Consider the following 10569-nt stretch of genomic DNA (forward strand, 5'->3'; position numbering starts at 1 on the left):
GGAAATCTTTGATCAGATGAAATTTCTTGTCAGATATTGTATTCGGTTCTTTGTCAAGCGATAAATATTAGAATAGAATAGTCAGAAAATACGGGCATGTGTCCAAACTATGTGTCGAAATGTACTGACTTTGGGCCCATAATTAGGATTCCGGAACTGATGAGATTTAGATTGAAATTTAAAACACTGAAGGCCCTTAGTTGTGTCACAATGGAATGTGTTTGTATAGATAAACATTCCACTATTCAAAATTTCAGGATGATGGGTTTAAGACCTTATTGTACCTGAGGCTGATTATTGCTTCGGAGACCGTTTTCAGCGATCTGCAATGCAATGCTTTAACAGTTTGCGACAAAAATGAACATTTTCAAAATAAAGTGCCTTACGAGGTGGTAGAGCCTTTAAAACTTTTTTTCACTTTCGGATTTTAGCTCCGGAACGAATTAAATTCGACTCAGCCAGGGATAAATTCCGCAAAAGCTGTACCAAACGAAATACGAAAATAGTGAATGCTTCGGATAACATTTATCTCGCTTCATTGCACTAGGAGCAGTGTTAATAAGGTTTCCAGTAGTTAATAAGGTTTCCAGTGTTAATAAGGTTTCCAGTATTTTACAATTAATATTTTTTGACTGAAGAATGTTAAAAACCCTATGAAAATATATTCTTCTTCATTTTGTAATTTCCAGACATTCCACCATCACCATCCCTCTGCATTCCACGCCAATATATTACCTCGTTAAATCTATGGAAATGTTTTTTTTAGATTAATTTATTTGTATAAGTTTAGATATAAAATATATATTTTTAAATAATTAGATCGACGTGTATAGGAAAGCATGCATTAAATTTTATTACATAATTGTTATGTTTATGTTCAAACAGGCAACAATGTTCACTATTTAACGAATGTATCCTTTATTAGTCTTTCAATTAAATTTTTAATTGTGGCAAATGTTCAAAGTTTCCATAAAAAAATAAAGAAAGAATTGTGTTAATAGTGACTCTTGAATAAACCCCAAAATGCCGACAACAATTTTCGGAAATAGTGCAAATGAATGTTATCTGTTGTATGAATGTTTTTAGATAAAAGTTTTTTATTTTATCTTCAATTTTTGTATACATAAAAAATGCTATAATTTATTTATTATTTTGATTGCAATTTGTTTCTATAAATAATAGTCGCGAGATTTTATCTTATTTATTACAGGAGATAATGTTGTTCTTTTTTTATATATTTTTGGTATCAAAATGCGATCATATTAACTTAAAAAAATAAAACGAATACATATTTATCTTAATAATAATTTTAGATAATTTGTTATATATAAAAAACAATACACACATTTGGATTATGACAAAAACAAAATTAGTAATAAAATTCGGATATGCTCTTATAATAATTTAAAAAAAAAAACATAATAATAATAAATATCTAAATTTGATTTAAAATCAATTCCCTTAATGTGGTTTCTTCTTTAGAATTTAAAATGTTTTTTTTTCATATAAGTACTTAATTCCAGTAAAACAAATATGTGTATAACACTTAAAGTACTTTTTAAGTAAATCGGTTTTATTTTTCAGCACCATGATAGGCTTTACTGGCAATCTTCTTTAGCGTTTCTGCCTCACTTCCTGTTGCTTCGACCATTTGTCGTAAGGCACCGTTGGGATTACGTAGTAGTACATAGGGTATATCGAATTCTTTGGCTTGACCAGCATCCATAACCAATATTCGATCGCTATCCATAACAGTTTGTAAACGATGAGCTACAGTCAGAACTGTACAATGTTTGAATTTAATGCGTATTGTTTGCTGTATTAGAGCATCGGTTCTGGAAAACGAAATAAAATATTATTAGAAAATAACCAGTCTTTGAAAGGACCTCTTTCTATAAAAGACCTTCAAGGGGATTTCTAGAGAAAGCGTTTAAAAGGATTTCAACAGCACATCTCAATTGGAAGAAACCCTCTTATATATTTCTTGAACATTTTCCGAAGGACTAATCCCCTGGTCCGTTTTTATGGAAACTTTCTTTAAGATTTTTCAATCTGTAGTAGATCTTTGATGGGTATTCTGTCTATAGATACCTCCTAAATATCTTCTATACATTAAATAACAACGAAGATCTTCAATGCATAAAATACTTTCAGGAAGGTATTCGATAGGAAACGTCCAAAGGGATTTCTATCTTCAGAAGACATCCGAAGGAATTTGAGTCTATAACAAAGTGTTACAGCGAAGTGTAGGCCTACGAAAGGTATGCTATCTATAGAGCGAGCACCTTCTTATTCAATAAGTAGGTGAAGGGTCTACATTACATAGGGGAACTTCGAAGTATTTTCTATCTAGTTACCTTTAAAGTGTCTATTTTTAAAGGGCTTTTGAAAATTCTGATGTTGGAGATTTCCTCCTCCGAAAGGCTTTCGACCTATAGGAAGTATCCGAAGTTCCTTCTACCTATTAAATACATTCGAAGGAAAGACCTACATGTTTTCTAAGGGTATTTGATGTATAGATAACCGATAGTTCTTCTATCTACAGAACGCCATTCTATATCAGACTTTCAAAGTCTGACACTTCGAAGGTCTCAATACGAGGCGGAAATGTCTTCAATCTATGAAAAACCTCCGAAGTGTTTTCATTCTATAGAAGACCTCCGAGGGGATTTCTATTAGTAATATTCAAATTGTCTTCTGTTTAAATGAGACCTCCGAAGGTTATTCATTATATAGAAAACCTCCCAAGAATCTATTAAGAAAATTCAAATTGTCTTTTGTCTATATGAAACCTCCGAAGAGTCTTCATTATATAGGAGACATCCCAAAAATCTTCATGCTATGGAAGACCTAGAAGAACTCGAAAGGACGTTCTGAATCTATGGATATTATATTTGAATGTTTTCAATCTATAACAAATCGGTAGCGATTTCTTTGAGAGGTGCTACAATTTTACTTACTGTGGATCCACATTAGCGGTGGCCTCATCTAGCACCAATATTTTATTATTTCGCAAAACAGCACGGGCCAAACAGATCAGCTGACGCTGACCAACACTAAAATTACTGCCGCGTTCGGTAACCAGGAAATCTAGACCAGGTATGGCGCTTTTCAATTCCACCTTAAATTTGTTTTAAAAATTAGATTTTATATTTTCAAACCCCAAAATATTAACATTTACCTCCTCCAATGCCTTCCATATATCAGCATCCGAATATTTTTCAAATGGATCTAAATTATAACGTATTGTTGCCGAAAACAACACCGGATCTTGCGGTATAATTGAGATTTTCGAACGCAACGATTCACGTGTTATTGTACCCGTATCGATGCCATCGATTATTACACCACCCTCAATATAAGCCAAACGAAACAGCACACCTATTAGTGAGGATTTACCAGCACCTGTACGTCCCACAATGCCCACCTTCCAGCCTGGTTGTATGGTCAAATTTAAATTCTTCAATACTGCTTCACCGTTCGGATCATATCGGCAAGACATGTTGCGGAATTCAATGAGACCATGTGTGGGCCAACTAATGGGCGGCTGTTTTGTTTCAGTGCATTCTTTTTCCAAATCGGTGTATTGTAGGACACGCTCGACGCTGGTCATTTGTTGTAGAGATTCGGCTACTTGGCGTACACCGTACTGCACCATGCCGGTTAGGATCATTGCTTGGGATATGGCTAAGCCCACGTTGCCGCTATAGGTTTCTGGGAGAATAAAGCCCTTAAAAATTAGATATTTCTAATCGTACAGATTTATACTTACGCCCACTGATAATAATAAAACTAAAGGTTACACAGGTCAGGAAACAACAGCTAACACAATCCAACCACAAACCCAGTGCGGTATTTGAAGCCATGGTTAATTGCCATACACCACTGTGTACATCCTGCAATTGATCAAATTCCTTGGCCACAGTGTCTTGTAAATTTCGAGATCTTATTGTTGCCAAACCGGTTAGCGAAGCCGACAAGTGAGAAAAGACCGGACTACGACCTGTAAAGTTGTTAAATAATTATTTTTTGATGTAATTTTTGCCTCAACACTTATACTTACATATACCCTCCAAACGTTTTAAATCCTGCGATGGTCTCAAGTATATTTTCAATATCAAACAATCGATTAGAGTCACCACAGCAATGGCCAACATCAGTATTGGGTTAACAACACATATCACCACCAATATACCAAACATTACCAAGGCAATTTGTATAAAATCCATCATGGATTTGGGTAAAAATTCGTCAATTGCTCCCATATCTTTGGAAAAGCGATTTAGTATCCGTCCGGATGGATTTTGATCAAAGAATCGCATGGCAGCATTCAAAATCGAACTAAACATTCGATCGTGTAGAACTTTAGAGGCATGCATGCACACTTTGAAGAAAAGGAAGCCACGAAAAACGGTCATCTGTTGTAAGGAGAAACAAATATAAATGGGGATATTCTTTATATGACTTCAAGACCTTCAACAATACTTCTCCATTTTTGAAGATTTTTTTTTCCATTCAAAAAATATTTAGACTCACCACAACAACACCAATAATAAGAGCACCATAAATATAAAGGCATTCATATGTTGTCAATACCGTAGTCTCATTAATGGAACGCAAATATTCCTGTTGCGTCCAAATATTTACAAAATAATCCGAACCACTGCAGACGACTTGAGACATCAGCATTACGAAAACCATAAAACTAAAACCCATGAGGGTACTGCCAGCACGGAAATATTCCAACCAAACACGGCCACTGACACCACCTTCAGCCTGTTCTTCTTCCATTTCTTTGCTCTCAGATTCATCACGTTCGGCACTTTCCTTTTAATATAAACAAAAATAAATTTCAAATAGATCCAAAATCAAAAAACCAAAAACTTACCGATTTCTTTACCATTGAACCATCCATAGTACTACTTTTTCTTCTCACCGCTTGGTAGCCTGGCGATTCTTGTTGTCCATCTATGTAGGGTATATCATCATCATCCTCATATAAGCTATTGTCTTCCGAAATTACACCATTTGGACTGGCCGTTTGTTGTCTATCCAAAAGTTTGGCAAAATCCAATTCACTTGATAGCAAATCACTATAGGTACCCTGACGGGAAACTTTACCATTTTCCACAATGACAATCCAATCAGCCTCATTAAGGAAATGTATTTGATGTGTTACCAAAATCCGTGTGGCCTTTTCACCAGCCAAACGACTCTTGGGACCTATTACCTCATCGAATAAATGACGTCCCACATGGGCATCTACGGCACTTAGAGGATCATCCAAGAGATAGATATTTGCTGGTTTATAAATTGCCCGAGCTAAACTTATTCTTGCTCTTTGGCCACCAGACAGTGAGGCACCACGTTCTCCAACCACAGTCTTGTCGCCATTATGCAATTGTTGGAAATCCGTCGATAAAGCACAACATTTGGTAATCTCATCATAACGTTTGCGATTGAATTCCTCACCGAAAAGTATGTTGTTGCGTACGGTACCGGTAAATAGCCAAGGTTCCTGGGCAGCATATGAAATGTTACCCTGTATCTCTACGTCGCCATGGGTCAAAGGCAGCTCTCCCAAAATCAATTGGATAATGGAACTCTGAAGTGGATAGATTATAAAATGAGGTAACATAAAGTTAAATGGAACACCTACCTTGCCAGCACCGACAGGCCCAATAATGGCACACAGCTGACCCTTGGGTATCACCAAATCAATATTCTGTAAAGTTTTCTGTGGCTTCAAGTTATCCCAATTCGCCGACACATTTTTTAGCGTCACCGCATGTTTATCACCCTCAATATTGCTTTTGTACACCAAACCTGGGGTATTTTCTTCACAACCTTCCATTTTCAAAAATATTTGCACACGTTTTAGGGATACCAAAGCCTCAGCACCAAATGACACAGCCAAAGGATACCAAATTGCCGCCACCAATTGGAAAATGTTATAATAACCAGCCATGGAAAAAACAATATCAGCCGAAACAGCACTACCCAGCAATACAGCAGCTGCTATTGTTATATACAACGTGGAACGTTCGGTAAAGACCATGGTACTCAAATAGAACCCTCTCAAATAGGAGGCATAACGAATTTGTTTAACCTCACGGCGACGTGCCTCCTTGACCACATTCTGGAATGGTTTTTCCCAGGCATACATTTTTATCACCTGTATACCCTGGACCAATTCGTTCATTATGCCAACACGAGCATCTGTGCGTTCGGCGATTTTCATGCGCAATTTAGAGGCTAGCTTACTGAGGCCAGTTTGTACGGGTATTGTTTTTAGCAAAAGGCCTACCACACCCACAACTGCAGCCACACCAATTTTCGTCCATATTAAATAACAAATTAGCACCGATTGCAATGGCAGAATCCATATCCAATGGACAAATATGAAACCGTAATCCAAACGATTGACATCGTTCGAAAGTAAATTAATGAGATACCCTGCCGGGGTTTGACCAGCTGCCTTCATCGAAAGGCTGATGGTCTGGAAGAGAGAAAAAATATATAGTGAAAATAATATTGAGTTTATTGTTCTATAGACCCACCTTACGATATATAAGCGAACAGCAGGCAATACGCATTCGTGCACCCATTAGTCTTTGCCTCAAGTCCACGTGATGTATGAGAAAACAACCGATAAGAGTTGATACTACCAATATTGCTCCCAAACAGTGAACATCATTCCACAAGAAATCTATAACAGTATTATATTCTGGCGGATTACTTGGTTCTGCTGTTACCGAACTGAAATTATTCGTCGCGAGTAGTTTACCATCATCAGGTGGTAATAGATTGGGATTTGCTGAAATTGAAAAAAATGAAATGGCAAGTGTTGAGTTATGAAATTTGTAGTCATGAAGAATAATAAATATTTTTTTCTTTACAGATGGGTTCTATTATGGATATCCGGGAAATATCGTTATGTACTATCAAATGAAGGTTTGAAAATTAATATTTCAGTGGAAGTAAAAGATGTTTGTTTGGAAACGTAGCATGAATTCTCAATTCATGTAGGCCAATTTAAATGTATGTTTATTAATGAAAAGCTGAAGGGACATTTTTTAAATACAAACTGAAGGCGCAAGCCAAAGAAAGGAAGCCGATAGTAGGATGAGCTAAATTCAGGTGGCTTTAAACACGTTGCGGGCAGGGAGTCAATTATAAAAAAGCATGTGACCAGTGAGTCCATTATTGTCCGAATGCCAGATGTTTTGTTATAGATGGTCGGGTAAGATCTTCGTCTCCTCATGAAAATGGTCCACAGGAGTCATGAGGAGACACCATTTTGCAGTTCTCAGGGCAGCATTCTGGCAGTTCTGGATATTCTTCCACTGCATATCACTAACATTCGCGAACCATAGCGCCGCATAGCTTACCACTGACCGGCCTATTGCATTTTAAGAGGTCAACAAGGTTTCTTTGTCAGCTTATCGCATAAAGCAGTGGCTTGCGCAGACGACTTTAAAAGGCTGTCGAACGTTATTCCCAGTATCTTGAGGTAGTTGGTGTCGGAATCAGTTCTTCATCGACCGTCCATGTGGTGAACTGTGTGGCTGTTGATTTTGTGGCGGATATTTTCATATTCCTCAGATGGAAGAAATTAACAACATCGGCTATGTAGAAGTTTAACCTCTCACATATGTTAGTTTATATAAGGTACTATTATATAGAAAATCTATAAAACGATTTCTACATTTATAAAACTTCTATGGTGATCTATAAAAGAAATACTTTTCCTATGAAAGTCTGAAGAATATCCTTCTATGTTCATATTATGAACCCCGTTCTTGAACATTTAAAAACCTATCACTTCAATCTCCATTACCCTTTGTCATTTGATATTGCTGCTATTTTTTTTCTTCTGTTTCTAGAGAAATTTATTTATATTTGTATGTATGTTGTGCATGCATTGTTTAAACAATTCAATTACTTACAGCCATCATTATTGTTTTGATTAATATCTATAGAACGGACATTTCGATCAAGAGTCCCATTTCCATTAAAAAGCATTGTCGTTGGCATCGACGACGACACATCTTCATCACCATTCAGTGTAAATGTTTTGCTGGAGTCATTGATAATTGGTGGTGTTGTAGTCTTCTGGAATTGCAGTAATAATTGAGCTAATACGGCGGGTATAAGTGATCTGTAATAGAATATAAATGCAATGAAAAAAAATAATAATAATAAACAATAACAGCAACAACAATAATATAAATATGATATGCTATCAATATCATATTCACATGACTGAACAGCAGACAGTATTACAAATTCCTAAGGAAAAAAATTGTAAAATAATAATGCATGACCATAGCAACATTCATGTAGTCAGGATTTGAGTTTATTGATCTTTCAAAAAGAGGGGAGGGGTTCATTGAATAAATTGATTAATAATTTATAGTTTTTAGTGTTCGTTCCCAAAGTCTAATAACAGCTTTTGATGTCCACATAAATTGTTATACTTACTTAATAGTAATGTAAATTAAACAGATAAGACCATCGACAATGGCCGAACGCCAAAATGTCTTCAAAATGGCAGTGCGTAATAGTGGTTCACGATTTTGAGCCCGAGATTTTTCCACTTCCTTATACCAATTTCTGAAAATTGAGATGAAGATTACGAAATACAAATATTATCAGGAAATTCAAAGTTCTCAAAAATTTGTTTATATTAATATTTACCTCTCCAATTGATCGCCCAACTCTTCGGAATAATCTTCTGGCAAGCATTTTGTAAGATCTTCGGTATTTAAGCCTTGGCGACAACCTTTGTACAGCATCGGTATGGACCAGCCAAATATTAATTGTGAAAATATATTTGCTAATCGCCGTGGATTTTCTTTCTGAGGTTTCTTTGAACTGTCCATGGTAACGGTGGTATTTTAAAAACTGAAATAAAAATACAATTGATAATACAATAAATAAACTATTCCAGACAAAGGTGTGTCCTTATCGTAAAGGTAATAAAGTTTAAATTATGTTTGAATATTAACTAATAAATATTTATTATAATTGCAGATTTGTTTGATCTTGACATGAACAATTTATAAATAACAAAATGTATGTTGCTGGTCTCAGAGCTCGCAAGAAACGTCTCATAACCTGGATACTACACGCAGTACAATAAAATAGAAGAGAGATCGTATGTAAGTACTCCAAAAGTTATAGACTTTTTTAATAATTTTTAATAAAAAAAGCGTGGATTTTTTAAATATTTTTTTTGACTCCTTATAAGGCGTGAATTTTTTAAACAATTTTTTTTCGACATATAAAGCGTGGATTTAGAATGAAGTATTATAGACAAGCTTTAAGCTCTGGAGTAATTTATAGGAATGGGGTCAGATAGTATTTTTTAAACGAGCTGGAAACTTTAAGAGCTAGAACTTAAAAACAAGGAGTGTTTAAACAATCCGAAGGTAATGTTTTTAGTAGATGAACAGAGAGTCTATTATATTCGGCCTAAAACTTTTTTGAGAGAAATAAACGATCCCAACAAAATCAGCGGCAAGGAATTCCTTCGGATTAAAAACACCTTATGGTGGTGAGAAAGTATGCAAGTGAATACCCTCAGAAGGCCATTAACGAACTTGTTAAGGCTTCTACCAAGGCAGTGACTAATGATACCCACAAGTCTTAGCAAAAAAGTCAGTCTATCACAGCAACTTCAGTGGAAGCTGTACCAATGAATGTCAACTTTAGCCTTTTTAGGCTAATGTCGGCAGAGAAACTACAACCTGCTGTCTCGTATGCATCAATAGCGGTTAAGAAGGAGTCTTCGTAGAAAGCCGTCACTAAAAAGAAATGATGCGAAAACTTCACAAATGATCCCAGATAAACTCTTTGTTCCATCATTGACAAAACTGCCTAGACGAAAACATACAGTATTTTATAGACGGGATGAAGGCCAGAGATTCCATATTAGGCGAATTAATGAAAGGAAGTCGAAAGTAGAAGAGTTTATGGATGGAAGATATTAGATAGGAACTGAAGGACAGCTAGTCTATTAAAGACTAACTATAATAGATAAGTTAAATAAAATCGGAAGTCCATTTTAGACAAATTGTCGGCCAGGATGATTTATATTACTTATTAATTGAAGGCAAGGGAGTCTGAAATAGACGAGCTTTAGGCTGGGACTTTGTTATAGATGAGGTCAAGGAGTCCTTTGTAGAAGGATTTTATCTATTATAGTCTATTATAATCAACCTGAAGGCAAGAGATTTATACTAAATGAGGGAGATATAAAAAAACTAAATTGAACGCAGTGATTTTTAATAGATGAGCTGGTCAATCTAATAAAAAAGAATAGTTGTTTAAAATGAGAACATTTTTAGATTATGGTATTAAATGAGACCAACTTTTTGTTTTCTATGATACAATGTTTGGTCTTCTATAAGAAGATTTTTTTTAATTTTTATTTTTTTCACATTTCACAATTAGTTGCCCTATTTCCTTTTTTCAAGTTTAGACCCATTTACAGACATTTATAAGCTGCCATATCTAATCTCCATACGCTGCACACTGTTTGCCGTCTGCGGCAGTCATCATTCG

General features: G+C 35.5%; 1 protein-coding gene across 1 annotated transcript; it reads right to left on the minus strand.

Moving 5' to 3' along the window:
* Positions 1–1573: 1573 nt before the first annotated feature.
* LOC133336113 (ATP-binding cassette sub-family C member 4) lies at positions 1574–8885 on the minus strand. Its single transcript, XM_061544411.1, has 12 exons — positions 8701–8885; positions 8485–8616; positions 7950–8161; positions 6561–6817; positions 5660–6499; positions 4889–5605; positions 4537–4827; positions 4064–4418; positions 3773–4003; positions 3182–3714; positions 2961–3121; positions 1574–1835 (listed from the first exon to the last, which is right to left on the minus strand). The coding sequence occupies exons 1-12, from the start codon at positions 8883–8885 to the stop codon at positions 1574–1576; spliced, it is 4176 nt and encodes a 1391-aa protein (XP_061400395.1).
* Between the last annotated feature and the right edge of the window lie 1684 nt (positions 8886–10569).

The sequence above is a fragment of the Musca vetustissima genome, unplaced genomic scaffold (genome assembly GCF_032173495.1).
Source record: "Musca vetustissima isolate MV318-11 ecotype Yass unplaced genomic scaffold, APGP_CSIRO_Mvet_v1 utg744, whole genome shotgun sequence".
Classification (NCBI taxonomy): Eukaryota; Metazoa; Arthropoda; class Insecta; order Diptera; family Muscidae; genus Musca; species Musca vetustissima.